The 21,836-nt window shown below is 36.0% G+C and overlaps 1 protein-coding gene across 3 annotated transcripts; it reads right to left on the bottom strand.

The window, feature by feature from the left end:
• Positions 1-50: 50 nt before the first annotated feature.
• Positions 51-21,321, bottom strand: LOC135641608 (exocyst complex component 5-like). Of its 3 annotated transcripts, XM_065157116.1 has the most exons (24): positions 20,998-21,321; positions 20,686-20,913; positions 20,522-20,596; positions 19,039-19,140; positions 18,812-18,862; positions 18,600-18,705; positions 15,682-15,801; positions 15,482-15,573; positions 12,209-12,377; positions 12,053-12,129; positions 11,849-11,947; positions 11,664-11,754; positions 9,496-9,581; positions 9,211-9,384; positions 6,796-6,849; positions 6,584-6,712; positions 6,355-6,447; positions 6,139-6,279; positions 4,819-4,916; positions 4,663-4,747; positions 3,954-4,012; positions 556-654; positions 400-483; positions 51-283 (listed from the first exon to the last, which is right to left on the bottom strand). In XM_065157116.1, the coding sequence occupies exons 1-24, from the start codon at positions 21,058-21,060 to the stop codon at positions 208-210; spliced, it is 2,451 nt and encodes an 816-aa protein (XP_065013188.1). In that variant the 5' UTR covers positions 21,061-21,321; the 3' UTR covers positions 51-207. The 3 variants fall into 3 exon arrangements, with proteins under 3 accessions (XP_065013188.1, XP_065013189.1, XP_065013190.1); XM_065157117.1 differs by lacking the exon at positions 6,796-6,849; XM_065157118.1 differs by lacking the exons at positions 20,522-20,596; positions 20,686-20,913; positions 20,998-21,321 and adding an exon at positions 20,447-20,474.
• Between the last annotated feature and the right edge of the window lie 515 nt (positions 21,322-21,836).

Here is a 21,836-nt window from a genome sequence, read left to right as displayed (position 1 = left end):
GCACAGCTTGTCCAGTAAACATACACTATCAGTTCAAAATTAACTCGAAGTAGCCAAAATAATTACAATGAATACTAGAAGGAACTGAGTGTGATTACAATTTACTACTAACAAGCTAGTAATCGACGTTTCAAACTGTTCGGGTTAGCAAACAAGTAAACTTCAACTGAAACATGGTGACCAATCTCTACCTCCGCTATTTCTACACTACGAGTCCGACATAAAACTGTTAAGCATAGCTGTGAGTTTAGCAGTCTTGAAGTCATCTCTAAGTTGAATGAACCTGGAAATGGTATAGATCGTTAAGAAGCGGAGTATTAATAACTATTTTGTTTCGTTGATGAACAAATCTAGCTTGCTTAGAAAAGGATCCGAGTGACAAAAGCTGGAAGTGAATACCTCGATGCATCTTTTCTGATGCTTGGAGTACCCTCAAATAGGGAAGCAAGGCTTTCAGGTGCCACAATGAAGACATTTGCCATTCTGCAAATGAAAATGTGTTAGGCTGTGTATCATACAATACCAGCAAATAACAAATGATGAGGTATGACATACATGCCCAACAATTCAAAGGTTTCATCAATGGAAGGAGCATTGAAGCTGCGTACGAATTCCCCATACTCGGTGATGTCACGCTTCAACCGCAGTCCACCACTGTGAACAAGTGTTGGGAACAAGAACCTCAGATAATTCATTGAAGAATCAAATAGAAAAATTCAACCTTAAGACATTTAGATTCAAGTAATTTGAGACGTTCCTCCTTTCACTCAATCTTTTCCTACTAGAATAAAGGTTTAATGTCTGATGTGCCGGAGCCTTGCCCGTAAGGTTGGTACGGTGCAAAATGGTGCACCAACCAAGGCCTTGGGAAGGAAGTTATGCTTGGTGCACATTGTGAAGGCTGTGCACTGGCTTGGTATAGCATGCATGACAAGCACTAGAAAACACGGTAAAGATGAATGGCCAGCTGTTAACTTGAACTGTTTTACCGAACAAGAGAGACCTGTTGCAGTAAAGTTTTAGCCTTTGAAGCTGCTCTGGTTTCTTGAACCAAAACAGACAATTATGGTCGACGGTAAGTTGGATTCTCCAGTTAGAAAGCTTCTCTATTTCAGCTTGCTGAATGAACAAACACCTCCCAGTCCTATGTGATAACCCCCTTTCAAACTTAATCAAGATCCTATGAGCATGTAGTTTACTGACATTTGAATTCTGATATTTTAAATAATTCAACTGAAGCACATGTGCTTCTTAGAAGTCTATTACATCTCTCCACTTATTAGACAAACAGTGGGCACAAGGCAGTGTCCTGGTGTGTATAATTTAAGCTTTGATAAATTTTTAGTGTGTGCTGAACCTGTTACATCAAAAGTTTGTAAGCTACTAACAACATAACCAACTTCAGATCAAGCTCATAGCAAAGGATCTTTTGAATCACAGACAAAAAAAGAGATTTCTGTGAAAAAGTTATGATGAAGAACAAAGTTTATATGAGTTAAAACTAAGAGATATCTTGGACTAACTTTAGAGATCGAATATTGGGACATTTTGGCATTAAAAATTCAGTTTGATGACAAAAAAAGTTGACTGCCTAATCAGGCGGTTATGGTTGTCATTACCCAGTCATAGAAATGACCATTCTGACACCTAGGGACCGAAAACCACCTTAGTATATTTAGAATAAAAGAAGTTTGATTACAATGCACACTACTTGTTTAAGTATATTCAGTGAATGATAATAATGTATCGTTTTTCAGGATCAGGTTCCAACTCAGTTGAAAGGAATTTGCATTACTTATACCTCTATTTCAAAGGTTCAACACACCCTACTTTATAATTCTGTTTCTCAAATTAAGCATCCTCGGGCTGGAACTTGGAAGGGACAGAATCATATTCCATTGGCCTGGTTTGCATCCGGAGGCTGAACATTTGTTTATTATCGATATCATGTAGGAAATAGATGCTGTTTTCAAAGCAAGATGATAAGTAGAAGAATGTACCAAAGTGGTGGACAAACAACATGTTGTTGAAGGCCTCTTGGAAAGAATTGGATGGCCAACTATGAATGGGGCAACATGTGGCCAGGGTCACAACGACCTGGTCAAGCGGCTTAGGACGATGGTTTTATTCAATGTGAAGAGAAGGCCATGTGGAACTAATACAATTACAGAAATGAACTTAAGAATCTAATGGTGATAATGGGTGCAATAATGATGCTAACAGAATTAGGACAAAAGAGGCATAATCTAAATCATAATATTCAGAAGAAATAAAGAAATAGTCGAAATTTTGAGTGCGCTAAAGTGCTAGAAAAAAAATATATGCTAATTAGAGAGGTTAATTATGGAAGTACAATAAATTTCTCTAATATGTAGGTATTATAAATGGCTAGAAATATATTTAGATCAGAGGGGTAAGAACAGAAAATCATATATAATTATATGCATAAATGATGAAGACCAAACTTTCTAGAATAAAATAACGAAATAAAAAACAGCATTCTAATAACGCAACATTAATAGAAATCATATAATGTTTGTGAAGGAAAAAAAACAGAGGAAGGTTAATAATGCCTTCAGAAAATGAAGAAAGTAGGCAGGCCTATAGAACTTGAATAATTAATAAGGGACATATGTGTATGGAGAGGAGAAAAGGGTTAATACTGATACTACCTTATATAACAAGCTTTAAGATTTACAAGAGCACAAGAATCCTAAAGTTCAATAGAGTAATTCACTAAATGTAATATTGCCCTCAAGGGCCTCAACACAGATAAATGATGTAAGAAGAATCATGTAACCAGCTGAATGGTTCAGACTTCAGATATCATGTATTTTTGTTGTAGTCAGTTTCTTGGAATCAATTCAATTTAATGTCAGCAAGGTCAAATCTATTTGTGAATACTTAATTGTTAAATTTTCTCCATAGCTGGTTCCAAGACCAGAAAAAAGAACTGCACTAGGCAACCTGACAGCCAATTGAGACCTAATGCAGTCTACAATCAGATGCACATATCTTCTGGCATAAATGAAAGTAAATGATAAGAAAACCAACTCACAAAGTTGGATCAGATATAAAATTACAAGCACTAGATATGTTAAGCTACACTCATGCAAAAGAGACAATGTAAGTGGACGCTGAGAATCAAAAGTGAAGGAATGAAGTGTGTAAAAAGAAGTTTGGAAGTCATATATCACAGATGCTAGAAAAGAAATTAAATCTAAGTCATGCTAGTAAACCTGATAAATATAAAAATACTAATGAGGGTTACATGTTCCAAGAACTAAGTGATGAAGATGTGGCATTTGGATAAACCTAATTTCAGCTTGCCTTTTGCACAAATAACCATATGCACAGTTATAAACATAAGAATGACACACCTTAAACATATATAATGTCTTATAACATTGTAACTGGGAAATTTGGTTTATATATTGAACAAAGAAATTGATTGTTATATTGGCTTATTTATTTAAACAACCATTAAAAAAGACATAGCTTCTTTCTAAAATGGGATGCAGGTCCTGTGTCATGATAGATACACAATATACAATGACATGACCATTATGAATGAGAAACCTCTAAAATGCGGAACCAAGAAGATGATTGATTGTAGAAAAACAAAACAAGATAAAGCATTTCATAGTCTTGTTGCTACATCATCATCTTGCATTTGCTCTGGTGGTTATAATCCTTGGATGGGATGGTCACATTTTTCACAAACCTCAGAAATAGGTTTTAGCAGACCTATCTATGTCTCATCTTTCTCGCAGAAGGTAGAATTGTCTGCAAGAATGATTTTTGATAATAATGGCATGTACTGAAAAATTACTTAAATGGTTACCTTGGACTAAAAGTAAATTTCTGCCAATGGTTACGGAGTTCCCATATGCAAGCGAGAGAATGATTACTGATAATAATGACATATACAAACAAACAACTTCAATGGTTACCTTGGACTAAAAGTGAACTTCTGCCAGTGGCTAAGTAGCCCCTTATGCAAGCGATTTCCCTGAAGTTACAGAACTCCATGTCACAAGTCAATATCTACTAAATGTGAGACTCATTTATCATGTATTGACATTAAAATCTCTGATTATTAAAGCATATAACACAAAGGCATATGCTGATTTATGACACAATAATTGAGCAGGCTACAATCGTATTATCGTGTTCACTGATCTTGAAAATAAGCACATAATCAGCATTCAACATATTGCATTTCCATGTCTGTTTAACTGTATACCCAGAATCTTCTTCCCTATGATACAATTTAGGCATGTCTATTATTAGATAACTATTAATTAACTAATAATTCTGCTTAAACTTTTTCTATAATGCTAATATATCATGTTAGCCCTTAAATACAATTTAGCAGAAGTATTATGAGGCAGATTCTAAGAGAAAAGAGAGGTTCATACCATTTAAATATTTTAATTATATCAGAATTACAAATCATAAGGTAAAATGGTGGATATTTTCAACTTCAAACATGCAGGACATACACAAATAAAGAGATTGGGTGTTGGCATACTAAATACTATAAGAATGAGGCAAAGCACTTATCATACTTTGACAAATTTTACCAATTGTTCAGTCAAAGTATGAAATAACTGTTAAAGATTTCCCACCTGAAGTTCTGAATTAGATATATAGACTTACCAGATCTGTCAAAAATGACTGTTTGTTGAGACCTTCTAGAGCACTGAATGCAGACTCAAGGACACGAGACAAGTAGGCTACAACTCTGAAGATGACCAAGAGACACATAAATAGTCATACATGAGCTGCCACAAGGTAACATAAACTCAGATGCACCTCATGCAGGCATTTGTCGGTCGGTGGTCAGGAGCATTTCCATCGTCAGGTGAACGGTAGTCTGTGGTCTTCTGTTCTGAAGATAGCAATCGCTCAACCTGTATAAGGTCCATATGAGACTAACAAAATTAGATAGCAACATTTCCATGGAATTTGAAAGTGAACAATTTTCCATGTGAAAATTAGAAATGGAAAACATAAGACATGAGCGGTTATGCTGAAGACAGAAATCCAGAAATCATATAATGATTCTGACACTGCATAGCAAGGTTCTGAATACCGTCTGATGCAATGCAATATGGTACAGGTGGTATTTATCAGTCCAACAGTCTATCGGTATGTGGACCAAGATAAACCAGGTGGTACACCCAGTACAGGGGTTATACCGTTTGGTACAGAGCCTGTACCACCCAGTACATCTGGTACAGGGACTGTACCATCTGGTACAAGTCGGTATAAGTTTGTTACAGGACGGTAAGAGCAATTTTAGTTTTTCAATTCCTACTTATTAAAGTTCCAGGGCTTTTACTTTGAGGAACTTCTAATAAATTAATTTAAACTGTTCATTTAATAATTTTCTTGATGTTGCTAAAGTTGCCTTCCACTTATGTGGTCTTAGTCCTCAATCTGGAAGCCTCAATTTCAAAATTTTATCTCACTCCAATCTAAAGTTTATCCTTACTAATATTTTATCAAATATTTCATCAATAAACAACATACACTATGGAGCTTAATTGTGATTGTTCCTAATTAATTAGTCAATTACAAAATGTGATGATTCAAACTTATTACTTCAATGAAACCCTTAGTAATTGGGAGCTGTCTACTTGTGTCTTCTGTTTCCCTACATTGGTGATTACTTCAATCTTGAATCAGTTAGTCAAGAAAAGTAAATATTAGGTTGAATTTGGCAGCCCGATCATAAGCCAGATTGATATTTAACAATTGGAACACAAGCCACCGATGACAAACAAGCAAAACTGACCCAAACTGTGCATTAAGATATATTATATGTGACTATCTCTGTCCAAAATACACCCCAAGATTCAATGGAAAAGAAAAATAAACTTGATTAGAACCATAGGGTTATCTTATAACATGTCAGTGAAATGGACAAATTCCATTTAAATCTGATCCAAAATGACATGATTTGACTTCAATTCAATCCTCATAAAATCAATGCTACCCATGTTTTATTTAATGCCTCAGTAACCTAATACTTTCATAATCAAAGTTGTGTCCGAAGAAATATAGAGAAAGGTGGATGGTTCAACTACCATACAGGAAAACAACGGAAATAAGACCTGGACAAATACTGACCTCAGCCATGACAGTATCGATACACTGTTGAAGGCCCTTCTGAGCAGCACCCTCAACATTAGAGACAGCTGTGCCCATCTCTTCAAGGGAGGCTGCATGAGCATCAGGAGGTAGGAGCCGAGAGATAACTTTTGAAAAATACTGAGGGAAATAAGCAACCATCAGTGCACATCTTACATACTATTATAAGCAGTTAAGATAGTCTGGATGGTATACTTGCTGAAGTATTGCCACACTACTACCACACCGTTGCACAGCAACCATGAACGATCTGAAACTACTCTCACCAGCAGCAGCAGCAGCCTCGGCCTGCAATCAAGAAAATTTGCTAGTCTTATATACTAGTGTATGCCATTGAAATACATCTAATGGAATAATGGAGGATATGAATGACAAACAGAAAAAGGTGAGCATGAAGAGAAAAATAAAATAAGGATAACCATACAGCAGAAGCAGCTGCTGCAGCGACCCTTCTACTGACACTTGCTCCAATAACGAATCTATCCCTTAAAGCTGCAGCTTCATTCAAACTCTCCCTGGCCCGTTCAAGTCCCCCAGTTAAATACTGGCTAACCTGTAATGAAGTCAGCATTCTATCAAAACAATTATCGAGGAGATAAGCCAACATAATCAACATGATTAAGGCCTCAAACATACTTGCTCCAATAAACAGGCAAACATCGATCTTACGTTACTTGCAAGAGTAGCTGGCTGCAAAAGCAATGTTTTCTATCAATTAGCCATCAACAAATCAAGGAATGAGATATTATTAAGCACAGTATGGAGACAAGTTATGATCATAATATAGATTTTGTGACAGTCAAATACATAAAGGTCACCCTAGAGGCTTTCCAGGGAGTGTTGGATGCTCGAACAACTCTTAAAGCCAAAAGGCAAAAGAGAGGACCTAAACAAACCAGTGATTTAAAAAACGCTAGGTGCCAAAAGACGCCACGGTCCAAAAACACTTGAGGCGCTAGGCGCTCGCCCGAGCGAAGTGAGGCGCTAAAATATAAAAATATATAATATAATTAATAAATATAATTATTTAAGATTTTAAATAAAAATATGTTATTAAATTAAGAAAATCTAAGATACAAAATCACAATGTCACATTAACAAAAAGTTTCAAAATTCAATAAATACAAATTTTGTTACTAGTATACAGTTAACAGTATACTGTATAATATCAACAGTATACTTTCGAAAGAGGAGAAGCGAAAGAGAAGAGAAGAGTGTAAGGAAAGACTGACGGTGCTAACTGAGAAAAGCAGGAGAGGCAGCGGTAGCGGCAACGGCGAGCAACGACAATGGCAGCGGTAGCGGTAGCAGCGAGTAGCGGGAGCGGGAACGGCGAGTGGCGACAGTGGCAGCGACAGCAGCGAGCAGCGGGAGCGGGAGCGACGACAATGGCAGCGGCAGCGATAGCGGCGAGCGACAACAGTGGCAGCGGCAGCAGTGAGCAGCGGGAGCGGAAGCGGCAAGCGGCGACAACGGCAGCGGCAGCGAGCAGTGGTAGCGTGAACGACGAGCAGGGTTAGGGTTGGGGAAGTCGCACTGATATCGGTGCTTTACTTGGTTCGATTGAACCAACTAAAGCACCGGAGACCAAACCAGACCTAAAAAGCTGGTTCGGTCACTTGGTTAAACCCAGGCTCTCGCCCGAAGTGCCCGGCGTCTGGGCTCGGGCGAGCGCCCAAGCGGTGCCTCTTTGAAGCGCGCCGCCTAGAAATGAAGCGAGACGCTCGGGCCTCGCCTCGCCTCGCCCGAGCACCTTTTTAAATCACTGAAACAAACGATACGTCAACCATGTATGATCAAATTGTTGCCACTATTGTTAGTTTGATTCAAGAGTGACAAATTGTAAATCAATATCGAATATCGAATATCGAATATCGCGAGAGTAGTATCATGCATGGCTTTTCAAGCTACAATTATCATCAACACAATTGATTGATATTATGGACCATGATCCACTTCTTGCTCAATCACAAGGATCCCTTCCGTGGTATTAGTCATCAATAAGGTAGTATGTCCTTTTTTACTTTTTAAATGTATTTACAAGTATTTCAAATATTCAATTAATTTCCTGCTCTAGCACTTCTAGAAGCTTTTTATGCATGTTTCTTGGTATATCATTTACAATATATCTTATGACATATTTCGAATCATGATTGAGCAACAAACGGAAAGAAGAAATTCTATTAGATTTAAGAAGTCTGAAACTGGTCTGGCTGGTTTGGAACCAGCCCACTTAGTCCAACCGATACCAACCAGTACAGGACCAAACTGACACATGGTATAGTTCATTACCAATATCAGGTCCAGCCATTGACTGATATTTGAATTGTGTTGACATTTTAATTTGTGGCACCAAGGGAATAACTCTTTGAGGAATGAACTGCCTAATCTAGCAAACATGTGTTAGAAGACAACATGAAAGTTCTCTTCCAATATTCACCAATATTTCTAGTGAAAATCCTTTTTCCATGAAGACAATTCCAGCAAACATATTAAAATGTAACAAGGATATCTCTCTTATCCTTAAGGGGAAACTGTGATCATAAAAACCCACAATTGTTGACTCGTACAACTTTATTTCTCTCAAGGACTTTAATGAATTGGAAAAAATTTTAGAATAAAAAAAGGCTAACAATTAAGGATGACTGTTACTAAAGCTGTTGACCAATGCTAACTGCTATGAAAAGAATACCCTAATTCACAGACTACAATCCTGCAGACATTTTGAATATAATGTTAAATGATTATTAACATGTCTTGTTTACCTTCAAATACAGTTTTCATTTTATCATTGGTGTTGCACAAACTGCTATAGGATGTGAAGAAAATACAGACATAAAGTCCGGTATAGGATGTGTAGAAAATACAGACAGTTGACCAACAAATATAGTTTCTGATCATGTTACAAATATTTAATAAGACAATGAAACCATCAGACTCCGATACACACTGAACTTCATTAATTACCAGTATCCATTAAGTGAAACTTCCATCGGCCATCACCAACTACACTTAAAATAAAGTGAACTGAATGCACAATCTAGTACTAACCTGTGAAGAGAATAAAGTACATCTGGATATTGCTTCTTCATTCCACCGCACAAATTCTGTTACTATAGTAACAGATATCTGTTGGCTTGCAGATGGACTTATAGATGCTTTTGAACGTGAGATGGTCCCCATTGATTCAGATTGTTGCTGGGCTTCTGCACGCAGCTCCTCCATCTGTAGCACAAGCTAAGAATTGTTAGTACTTATACACTACTTATGGACAAGTAAAAAACCTTAATTTTGAAACAGAATAATGATTTTCTATCAGCACATATGACATAGAACCTTCGATTGATACAGCTGATTTAGAGAAGCTTGCTCGTATTCTGGATATTTATCTTTGTGCGAAAGAAACTGTGATTCTGTAAGACCTGAAGAAGATAGGATATATGTTCTTGAGTAGGGTAGTCTCATAGGTAAAGTGAAGAAAAAACTGTACATCCATACAAATGCTTGCAAAGGTTTCTTTTATGCTGGAAAGAGTTGAAATTGCTACACAGCAAGCCCATCTCCAAAAGAACATTCATCAGAGGTTGGGTTGAGTCGGTTGACAATCTTTAACACATTCTCAAAATCCTTTATTTGCCAAAATACATATTTAGTATCTCATTGTTTTAATCTTGAAAATATCCATTGTATATAAGCATATCAGACATTAAACTCAAACTAAAGGTTTCAAGCCAAACAGCACCATTTTGATTAGGACCCTGCAGATAGATCGGGAACTCTGAAAACTGCCAACCTGATTATTACAGTAGTTAGGTCAACTTAGCTTTCATCGGATAGAAACATGCTTCAGCCTTGATTTGGCTATAGTCAAGAACTTGGTTCAAAGAATACTTTTGATTCACAACCATTCTCCTCAGACTATCCTTCCTCCTCCTTCCCACTCAATTTAAAGTCGAAGACACAAGAGCCAATTTTGATCTTAGTGGTGCTATATCTGATTATCTCATCCATCACCTGATTCTGGCTGAACCCCATCCTCATCAGCAGCAGCAAGATCACAAGTCTTGACATCGATTGTGAAGATGTTTTGTTGTGCATTTTTTAGCATTAGGACAACAGGGATTGATACTATGTGGAGTCTCTTCTGTTCACCTCCTTTGTGATACTATGTGGAGTGTGGCCATAGTCAAATAGATAGTCCATTTATGTTTGTATTGGATGTATTGTTTTTTCAGAATTTCTGGTTGAAGAGATGACTGAGATGAACGCTGCATGCTCCTGGCAAAAAGGCTGTCCAATGCAAGGATTGAAATATCGTACCATACTGGAATTTCGACATTCGCTCGATACGGTACGATACTGTATACCGAGCGGTATACCGCTCGGTATATATATATATATATATATATATATATATATATATATATATATATATATATATATATATATATATATATATATATTTATAAAAGGTAACTTCGCGTCGCCTTTTCCTTCTCCCACACGGGGCGACGTCACCTTTTACAAAAATATTTATATATAAAATTATATATATATTAATATATATATATATATATATTAATATATTCCGTCCGGTAACAGGCGGTCCGTATACCAGTCAACTGACGGACTGGTACGTACCGCCTGGTACAAACGATATTATTTGAAACTGCATACCTTGGTTCAATGTATGAAGGTCGTGTCAGGTTCAACTTTTGACCAGTCGGGTAAAGTTTTATTACCTCAGCTCATCTCAAACCCACCCACCTTGATGAATTGATGGCTAATTTATGAAATCACAAAGAAATCATCAAAATATTCTCACTGTTCTTGTTTTCCAAGAGGGGTTTAGAATGTGAAAATGATCATTTCTACTGCCTATGTAAAATAACAGTTTATAGATTAACCACAGCAGAAAAGAGAATAAAGCTGTTAGGAAAACAAGTGAAGAAAGATATGAATATTAAAGAAAAGAGAGAAGGGCATAAGGCAACTATATAGATCCAAAATGATCCACTTACATGGCTTTTGAGAAAAAAAAATATTCCTAATGAGAATAGATTCAATAAATTTTATCTTATTTGGATGTGTAAATAGGAAATAATCTAACTCAAAATTAAGGATTGCCAAAATATGCCACATAAACATGTGAGAAAATGTGAATATATGGCTCGGCCAGCCTGTAATAGCCAGCACAGGGTCATTTTGATGAAATAGAACCAATGGTAACAGCAGAGCCCCCATGCAATGACATGGAAAACCTTGCCTATGTTTGAAAGGTTCAGCATTTTCGACAAGTTCTATTTCTCCAAGTAGGCAATAGAACTTAAAGAATGTTTGCTAGCAACTAAAAGAAATCACCGAGAGAGCTAGCAACAACTCATTCAGATAATGGAAAATTCAGCCATTGAATTTATGATACTTCTTCTAGTGACATCGAGGAAAGGTGAAATTCGGTGACTCAAGAAAAACTCAGCATATGTAACTATTGTGTTTGTGTATACCTTCAGCATCCAAGTCTCCACAACCAACAGATTGTAACTCCCTAGCAAGATCTTCTGTCTTCTCATATGCCAGTGCAAATATTCTTAAATACTGCAATTCAATTTCAACACCAATGCAAACTAGCATGAGCCTCTTAAAGCTTCTAATATCTAATTAAAATGCACAGACTATCGGCACATCTTACCAGAAGAAGGCCACCTTGATTGACAGGTGGTAAGTTCACAAGGGATGGCTTTTCTAATAATCTATCTAGAATTGCACTTACTCTCTGCTCTAAAACCCGCTGAAACATGAGCAACATAAATAGCCATACATTAGTTGTCTCAAAAGTCCAAAACTGCATATTCAAGTTTAGCATTAATGAGAATCACAGACTTCCGTGCCATACCTGCACAAGAATTGACATGACATCATTGGGTGATGGAAAGACAGCCATTATGGTTGCTGCCTCTTTTCTCACAGTTTCTACAATCAAAATGAATATAAGACCATCAAAAGGTTATGAACTTGTCTTACAACTTAATGGAAAAAGGTCAATTAGAACCTGTTATCTCTTTGTATAAAGTAGAAAGACCTCGTGCAATGTTGTTAGCACCAGCTTGTAAACCCTGATCACCCAGAACTAAATTGATATCTGTGTTCATGACCTCTACATCAATAAACATTGGTCTCAATGCTACATAACGTTGCATGGCACTAGTCCCCCTGTTAAACTACAAACGCAGAAGTTATATGTGAGATTTATAAGAGAAAGGCCATCACTTTAGCAAACAGTCCTAAAATTTTATATCTGTAAAATAGTGTTCTTTAAGCTACAAATTCAACCTCAATAGTCTCTGTCCAAATCTGTAAATAAGATATGATATAAAACAATATATAGATGAGAGAAACAGCAACATGTTCGTTAAAATAAAATTTAAAAGGAAAAAAGAAAACAAAAACAAGAGAAATGAAAATTGTATAGGCAAAAAAAAAAGCAAAATTTGCGTATATAGAAGAAAATGAAAAAAAAAACAATAGCACATAACAGCATCAAACTCATCATAGAGAAGCACAAGCATAGGATACATGATGAGTACATAATATCAAAAGTTAGTTTGTGGCACGGTTTGCCTTATCGGTCTGTACCGATGTATCAACCAGCCATCGGTATGGTACATACCAAATCATACCAACATACCGACACATGATATGGTGGGATGTACCGAAAAACTGGTATGTACCACCCATACTAGTCCCCTATTGTACATACCGCATGTATCGGGCTATCACGAACGAATCAGTACAAGGGGTGTTCGATGTAATGTTTGTGAATATTCGTGTCTTTCGATTTTATTCATGCTTTGCATAGTATGTAGAGGGCTTGCAGTAAGCTTCACAACCCTATTTTGGTTTGCTCTTGTGATTGTTTTAGTCCTGTAAACGTAGGTTTCATACAGTCATTGTACACGCAACCTATTCAAAAATAGGTCATCCAGAAAGTTATTTTGGAGGTTTTCTAGCTCCGCAAAGTGATGCAGAGTGTCAGCTAGCACAACACCTTTGAGCTACATGGGTGGCACATGACTAGATGGGACTTTGGGGTAGTGTCTAGGGCTGGTTCGCTGCCTTGTTCCACAACAGTGTCATGTGGCACTTGTGGGGACTTTTGATCGTTGTAGACCACCTTGGACCCTTTGTTACGCGACCGTTCAGAACTTGCGCAGTCTATGTTTGTAATTTACATTGTTTATCAAGTGTTTGCTGAAATATTTGCTTATAGGATCCTAAGTTAAATATTTCCTCTAATTCGTCTTATTTTTTGCAGGTTCTTTAGGGACCATAAGAGGTTTCGGAAAAACAAACTCTTTGCAAATGAACACGCAAAAATGTTGCACGACTTAGGAAAAACCAGCTAAGTGTGTGGTAGGACGACATGCCATGGTACAATGAACCTTAGTCTCTGATATATGAAATTTCAGCCAATGACAAACCCTAAAAACAAAAAACATCAACTTAACTAATCTTAGTAATTACCGATCCATGCGTGCTAAATTCTCTAGTGGTATGTTCTATTTGTCTAAACTTTAAATCTCAACAATAGTTTTCCATTTGCAAATAAGATCTGATTCTAGAAAGTCCTAAAGTAAAAGTATGCTCTTTTATTTGAAAACCAAGAATCTTCATAACATAAGAAGAAATATCAAACTGTTTTCAATAAATGAAAAAGGATAGGTACATTATGCTCAGGTGTGTGATCAAACAAGTATATTTTGTCTTAGACACAATTGCATGAACACCAACTCTAGACTGTCAATTTGTTTCTCGGTTTATTTTCTGATTCTGCTGGTTTGACCTAACTAGCAGCACAGTACACATCATATTTCTAAGTGACATTAGTTTATATATTGCCAATTGTTCCTTTTTTTTCCCCTCCGCTAGTTCACTTATTCGAGTGTATGAATTCAAGAGTGCTAATCTCTAGAGCCCATGAGGAAAACCGAGACAAACTTAATACAACCTAATTAAATTGGCACATCAGGTACATAAGTCAAGATCAGGACAGCTTGATTTGCCGGAAAATCAGGGGAGGTTCAAAACAAGTGGTATTGACCCATCAGCTCATGATAGGCATGCTCCACAAAACAATGTAGCTAAAACATTAAGTTAACATTAAATACATGTCATGTTAAATCTTAAAGAATAGAGAACTGATTATTATCAATCATAAAAACGGAATCATAGAAAATAAGTTTTGTCACTCCCATCACCCTCCTTCAGCACAGTTTTCCTACTCTTCTTTTCCTCTTATTGTGATGAGTGGTTCCAAGTTCCAACAACCAAGTTAACTTTTATCTGTTTTATGAGAAATGTCAAACCAAATGGTCATATGTGACTAAATTTTTCAGGTTAGAAAATCATTTAACTGGAGCAAAACTAATTCAAACTAAATCATTAAGGTTGGTTCAGTTTCTAAAACTGGTTTATATGCTATTTCTATTACCTAACTTGAAGGTGGCACAACTCAAGTTATAGTTTCTATTTTCATAAAATGCCAAATCTTCTCCATGTGAAGCTACACAAAGATGCATGTAGGCTATGAAGAAAAGATTAAATTTAACATTTTAACTTATGCTTATAGCAAAAGTTTTAGAATAACAAAATATAATAGTAAAGATAAAATAATTGCAGTATGCAAATTGGAAATGGTCTAAAAAATTTCTTTAAAAATCAAACCAAATCATAAACAATAATTTTTCAGATTTCAAACTGACCAGAAAATGCTCTTCTGATGGTCTATGCTAGTGGTGTCAATGGGTTGAGTATATTCCTGCTTGTGTCATCTTGGGATGCATATATTAAAAGAGAACTTTCAACTCAAACCCAAACAATATGATTAATATGTCAAAAAATTAAACCCAAATCTAACCAAACTAATGTAAGCAAAACTTTACCGAACATAATTAACCATTTAGTAAGGAATCAAATCAAATCAAGCATGGTAAGATTTGTTCTCAGTAACATTTGACCTACTTACGAAACTTAAAATCGACATGTACAATCTAATCAACCCTGTATTTCCATTACTTTACCTATTTTTAAAAGACACATGATAGACTTAATGCAAAATGACAGTTGAAAACACTTAATGTTATTAATAATTAGGTTATTTCCACCACTTGTGCCAACTCCCTAAACCTAAACCCAAACCATTCAATAATTGGGTTTATTGGGTGAACCCATTATGATCCAAATGCATGTAAAGCTAACTCAAACCCACTATCCTGGTGTTACATTTTATCAAGCCAAAAACAGCCTATCGGCAATAGCTACATACCTGAGATAAAATTTTGGCACATTCTGCCATTGTAGATAATTCTCGTCTCTGTGATGCTGCATCAAACCGTGACAACAATCTATTCTCCAACTCTAAAACAAAAGACAAAGTTAAAGATTATATATGAAAAGCCAAAAAAGAAAATCAAAGTAACATGATGACTTGAAAACTGCAGCTTAGCCTGTGCTTCCAAAACCCACCATTACAATAGTCTCGAAGATTTGCAACTGCAACTTCAAGACCTCTGCTAGCATTTGCAGCACCCACTGGTGAGGGCATATTTATTCCATGTGTTCCAACATCCTCTTCAGCAAATGATCCTATCATTTCCAAGAGAAGTCAACAATGATAGCTAAGAGGACCCATAACCATAAGTGTCTACTATATATACATATATATATATGTATATATATATATATATATATATATATATATATACATATGTATATATATATTTATACATATGTATATGTATATATATATATGTATATATATATTTATACATATGTATATGTATATATATATATATATGTATATATATATATGTATATATATATATATGTATATATATATATGTGTATATATATATATATATATGTATATATATATATATATGTATATATATATATGTGTATATATATATATATATGTATATATATATGTGTGTATATATATATATATATGTATATATATATATATACACAGAGAGAGAGAGAGAGAGAGAGAGAGATGTGCAGTTCATGTCAACACCAACGAAACAACTGTCAACCCATAAAGGAGCCATATTAGCTATAGGCCAACACCTAGTCTTTCCCTGGAGAACAATCAGGACTTCTATAGAGTAGTTTGCCTTCCCCTCTGGAGAAATGTGCAGTTCATGTAAACTCCGAGGAAACAACTGTCAACCCATCAAGGAGCCATATTAGCTATAGGCCAACACCTAGTCTTTCCCTGGACAACATTCGGGACTTCTAAAGAGTAGTCTCTGCCTTCCCCTCTGGTTGGAGAGAACTCCATATTGAGCTTGTTTATTACATGTAAAAGGAAAGTAACAATAGAATCTTTAGAAGCTTGTGTGACAGCCCTTCACTTTATATCATCAGAATCCTTCACGGTTTAACATCTTCAGATTAATTATTTTGACCTCGATGATTAAAGATTTCGAGTGTCTATACTCTATGTATGAGCATTCATCCTCAACTTGAGTGGTCATGTTATTCTTCTTGCAATCTATTTTTCTTTCCTTTCATTGTTTTCTTTTTGTATTTACTTCATGCTTTTCACAAGATAAGATTGTAGCCTAAATGTGTTTATCTCAAAAAAAGACAATCAGACCTACCTCCTCTTAAATCTATTCCATCTTTGGTTATTCAAGGATAGTAAAATCTCCATGTACGACCATGGCCAAATACTCTACTTTATGATCAAGTATATCCAGACCAATGCAACTATGTCAGCACGGTGCAGCAGCTCATGCCATCAATATATCAGGTAATGCAAGCAAAATTATCATTAACACTATTGTTTCAAGATGATAAGTAGTATATTAACTAAGATCAGCATTTATAGTTTCCCTCTGTTCCCAACCAATTAAAATAAAATAATTAGAAAACCATCCCCCCAACCCCTTCATAGCATCCTAGTTTTCCAAAAGTTCTCAACAAGAAAAAACTCGGGTATTATCTATTTTATAAAAACACAATCTTGGAAAGGTATTATATTTTGTTTTCCCCTGCAAACCCATCCTCAACAATAATAAAAGTTGCAAAATCACTTCTAATCCAACTCCCACTCCAATGTACTATTCAACCACAATAACCATATAAATGGAAATCTGTGTTAAACTATCCCACAATAATCATGAACAAGAATCAACCCTCTCCATTTGTACTTTTATCTTGTTACTAAACAATGGTCTCAACACACGAACACTTGAAAAATCAACTACTTCAATACAAAGGCCTCCATCCATTACTAGTTATCAGCTAATCTGTCAATTCTATTGACCCTTTCAATAGGAACATCATATTTTTTAAGGGGTAGCAAAAGTCCACACTTTAACAACAACTCCTCCCAGTCTAACAAAAAGGGAAATTAAACAAGGTAAAATGCTAAAATGAAGATCTTGGTACATAGTTAAATCCAAACATGAATACCATGTCCTCTATGCATTTTCTCTTCTAGTCTATGCTCATAATTGAACCCACCGAGGTCCTATTGCACCAAAACAATTAAGATGCTTTGTTCCACCAAAATTAATCTACAAAGAACCAAGATGTATAACCATGTAAAAACAATGAGATAGAGAAATATGAAGAACCACACAAATGAACCAAATAAAGAACTTTGTACAGCTCTTAGTACACTAGAATACAACAGGCCCACATTTATCAATCAGTTTAACTAAATTTGTGAATGCTAACAAGAAAACTAGTTAGTTTCATTTAATTCTTTGACCCTACTTGGATATGTAGGGAAGCTTAAGATGCCTCAAACAGGCAAACACATTTTCGCTGAAACTTTTGTCCTATCACAGTCACTGCTAACAATAAGTCAAGAACAATTTGACAGATGGCAATTCTGAATTCTTAAAACAAATATTGTCAGAAATATTAGATTTCAGCCCATGCTAGTTCACTGTTAATATTTCTCCAGCTGGAAGCTCTCTCTTTATGATATAAAGAGACACACTGGAAATGAATTGGAGCAAGTGTATCTACCATGATTCCATTGTTTTTTAACAAAAGAAGAAACAAGTGACCAAAATTCCATTTCCACTTATAGTTGAGGATGGCTGAGGAGCCATACAGGTGAAATCTAACAAAAAATTATTGCACTAACCTGATGATATCATGATGAATGATAAAATATAAATGTCTAAGAAAAAAAACTCAAACTATTGAACAAAGAGTAGCCACTATTGCACTAGGAAGGGTTGGACATATGCAGCTTTGACTCCATAGTTCCAAACAATCATTCTTGTAGTTCAAAACCATGTCTATTACCATCTACATGGACAAATAAGAATATCTAATGCAGCACAACTTCGCACGAACAGGGAGGCAACAAAAAGAAAAAGATGAAGATCAGTTAAAATAAAGAAAGAATAATAGCTTACGTAATTTCTGTGCAATTGAAGCAGCCTCAGCAACACGACTGTCATCCGAAAACAAAGATGAAAGTTCCATGAGGTCACCAGGACTGCTGTTGAACTCCATTAAGTACTGCAAACATTATTAAATAAATAAACCCAAGGTTTTCAGCAGAAAATGGAAATAGCAAAAAGAAAAAACCACAAACAAAAACATCCTCAAATAATTGCTTGGCTACCTTAATAAGCTCAATGGTTTGACTAGCAGTTTTCCTCTGAGAATCTGCATTCTAACAATTAAAAAATAGAATAAATAGAAATTTTAGTAAATCTTAAACTAAAAGTCATGCATAGGCTTCAGGCATTTTTGGAATTAGAACTCCGTGGGAACAAACAGCATGTGTACAGTAGTAATATTTTTCTGAGTAGTGCTTCTTTATCAACCATTAAATGCAAAGAACTTTACCTGCAGATGGTCCCCAATCTTGGCAGCAGTCTGTCCCACACTGGAAATCCTTGTGTCCAGCCTCTGAAAGCTATGATGTAAACCATCTACACCTTTTTCCAGCTGAAACATTTAACACAAGAGCAAGCAGGTATGCATATAAGATATCAATGATCACTGTTTCAAAGATCAACTTGTATAGTTTCACTGTAGTTGTTGCTAACATGGGGGGAAAGAACACTTCATCTTATGTGGTAAAAGGCAAATAGAAGAAAAGAAAATCTCCAGGTTTCATGAAGCTGACTTCCTTGGAACTTATTTTCTTAGGCAAAAAAAGAGAAAAATAAAAGCAGCTTCATCTAGTCTCATCATGTACACAAAATCTTGTTCATGCATGTCATGTACCACATAGATGGTAGTGTTTGAACTTTGAATTCACTAAGCTCCAAAGTCCAAACATAAGGTGGAGCCTAGAATATCTACACTGCTAGCACAAGTTTGCTTTCAATAATATTCAGTTGAAAGTACAAGTCTATATGCTTGCTCTGGTTATATCTGGTTTTCCCTCTTTAAATATTCAAAAAGCATTCAAAGTACTGTGAAAACAAACGTCTGATACAGAAGGAGAATGCATTAGGAATTTCCTTTAGGTTGCTTTGGAGAATTTAATGTTCTGGACCTCTGGTAAGCATTAAATTCTGCAATTAATGTCAATAAAATCAATACAACTTATATGCAGATCAAACTAGTTCAAAATTTTTGAACATTCAGCACAATATATAGCTTTATAGAATGTGCCTTTATATTTGACCATGAGTGAACTATAACATATTTTTGCCCTGAATTAATAAGATCTTATCTAGATTCCTAAAACTTCAACATCAGCCTTTCCATTGAATAACAATAAAATTCCTCCCTCTAATCCATGCATGTTTCAGGCAACATGGTCATAACCATTAAATAATCTTTTCTAGACTCCATTTTGACTGAAAAAACCTTAAATGTCACATCGATCAGGATGTTGCGTGTAGTAATACATTGGTTCCCATGCAACTATATGCCGAAAGTAAACCATAAACATGAATATTCTTCCCTTCCACTATCAGAATGCATAATTAGCTCAAGCTGAAAATCTATTATGACAGGCTACGTTCATACATATCACATTTCTGTCCCTCATCAATGATCCTGCACCAGAAATCTATAGCAGCAAACACAAGAATCCACCCAAAAATATACATGTGACACACACTGTTAACACTACTAATGATCTCATGTTCGACTAGCAAGGAAAATATGCAAGATCCATCTTTCACCAAGGGTCTCAAAAGTCCAGAGTTGGTTAATCTCAATATACTTGCAGACAAAATGATTTCCAGAAGCGAGATCTTCGGTAAATAGGAAAAATTTTTAAAATGATTCATGAAACCTTTGGATCAAGTGCCGCTAACAGAGGTTGTTTTCTTCATAGTGAACTGTATCCAAAAAAACATTTTGTGCTGACCTCAGCAAGTGTCTTGCGGTGCTTTGAATCTTGGATTTCTACTTCCTTTTTCAGATTCTGGAGTCTCCCATCGATCTTCAACCAAAAAGTGTAGATAGTTTAGATCACTTCACATCAGCCTAATCATCCAGCATTTGATACGAAAATTTTGGAAGATAAAATACCTGCTCCCTGAGATCGACCAACTCCTTGCAGGAATCCTTGAAAAGAGCAAGGAGCTCCTCCACCGCCGGAAACATTGGAGTCGCCGCCCCCTGCGGGCCCTGCAGAGTCCCATTTGGAAACATGTCCTGCCCACCTGCGCCATCGGCGGCATCCGCGTTGTCCTCTTGGAACGACGGAAGGAGCTCGTTCACTAAGCCGCCGAACAACGCATCAAACGAGAAATCTCCCTACAAGATCCAAGAAACAAATCAACCACCAAACAGAACCGAATCCAACCCGAAAAGAGATCCTAAAAATGCAAAAGGAAATACCTTGAAATCTTCTACGTCCAAGATGAGAGGGAGAGTAGCGACCGACGCCTTTGGTGATCCCATAGGGAATCGACGCGTACAAGACCGATTCGAAGGGTTCGATCGGAGACAGTGGACGAAGAAGACAGGATTACGGCTCCAGATGTATGCGGGTGACACGGTCGTGCGACGGCGAGCCGGCCGTCGTTTCCTTGATCAAACGCTGTTATCGGTAAAGACGCGAAAAGTAAAGCCTTTTTTAACGGACAAAAGACGGTCGGAGACGAAGAGCGTAAGCACAGGTTGGCTTTCGGCGTCGAGTGGTGGTTACTTCGTCCTCCGCAGGCACGCGCTGTTGAATTTGGCACACACATAATATATAATCAGCATAATTGTCCAAATAATATCTGATAATGATAGCTTAATTATATTTTTCAAATAAATCCTGAATAATAATGGGTTAAATATGATCTGCAAACTTTTTTTGGCTTATCGTCTGGTTGCTGACTTAGACCATATTTGCCATATCAATTAGGGGTAATTATATATTACCTCATATAATTAATTATGATTAGTATTTTGATCCTAATATTTTAAAAAATATTTAATCTTAATTCTTCTTACTTTATAATAAATAAGTGCGTAAGTGCGACGAGCAAGTAACAAGTGTGATGGGTGGTAGGCGAGTCGACTAGAAAAGTTTATATAAAATTAATAATTTAAAAATAGTAAAATTATGTTTTTATCATTTCCATTTGTGCATACGTTATGTTTTTTTTTCGTCGAAAAAATTAATAACATAAAGAGAATTGATGTTACTATTTAACATATAAAGATCAAGATACTAATCATAGTTAACT

The sequence above is a fragment of the Musa acuminata genome, chromosome BXJ3-6 (genome assembly GCF_036884655.1).
Source record: "Musa acuminata AAA Group cultivar baxijiao chromosome BXJ3-6, Cavendish_Baxijiao_AAA, whole genome shotgun sequence".
Classification (NCBI taxonomy): domain Eukaryota; kingdom Viridiplantae; phylum Streptophyta; class Magnoliopsida; order Zingiberales; family Musaceae; genus Musa; species Musa acuminata.
Note: the sequence above shows the minus strand (reverse complement) of the source record. Positions and strands in the feature narration are given on the sequence as shown.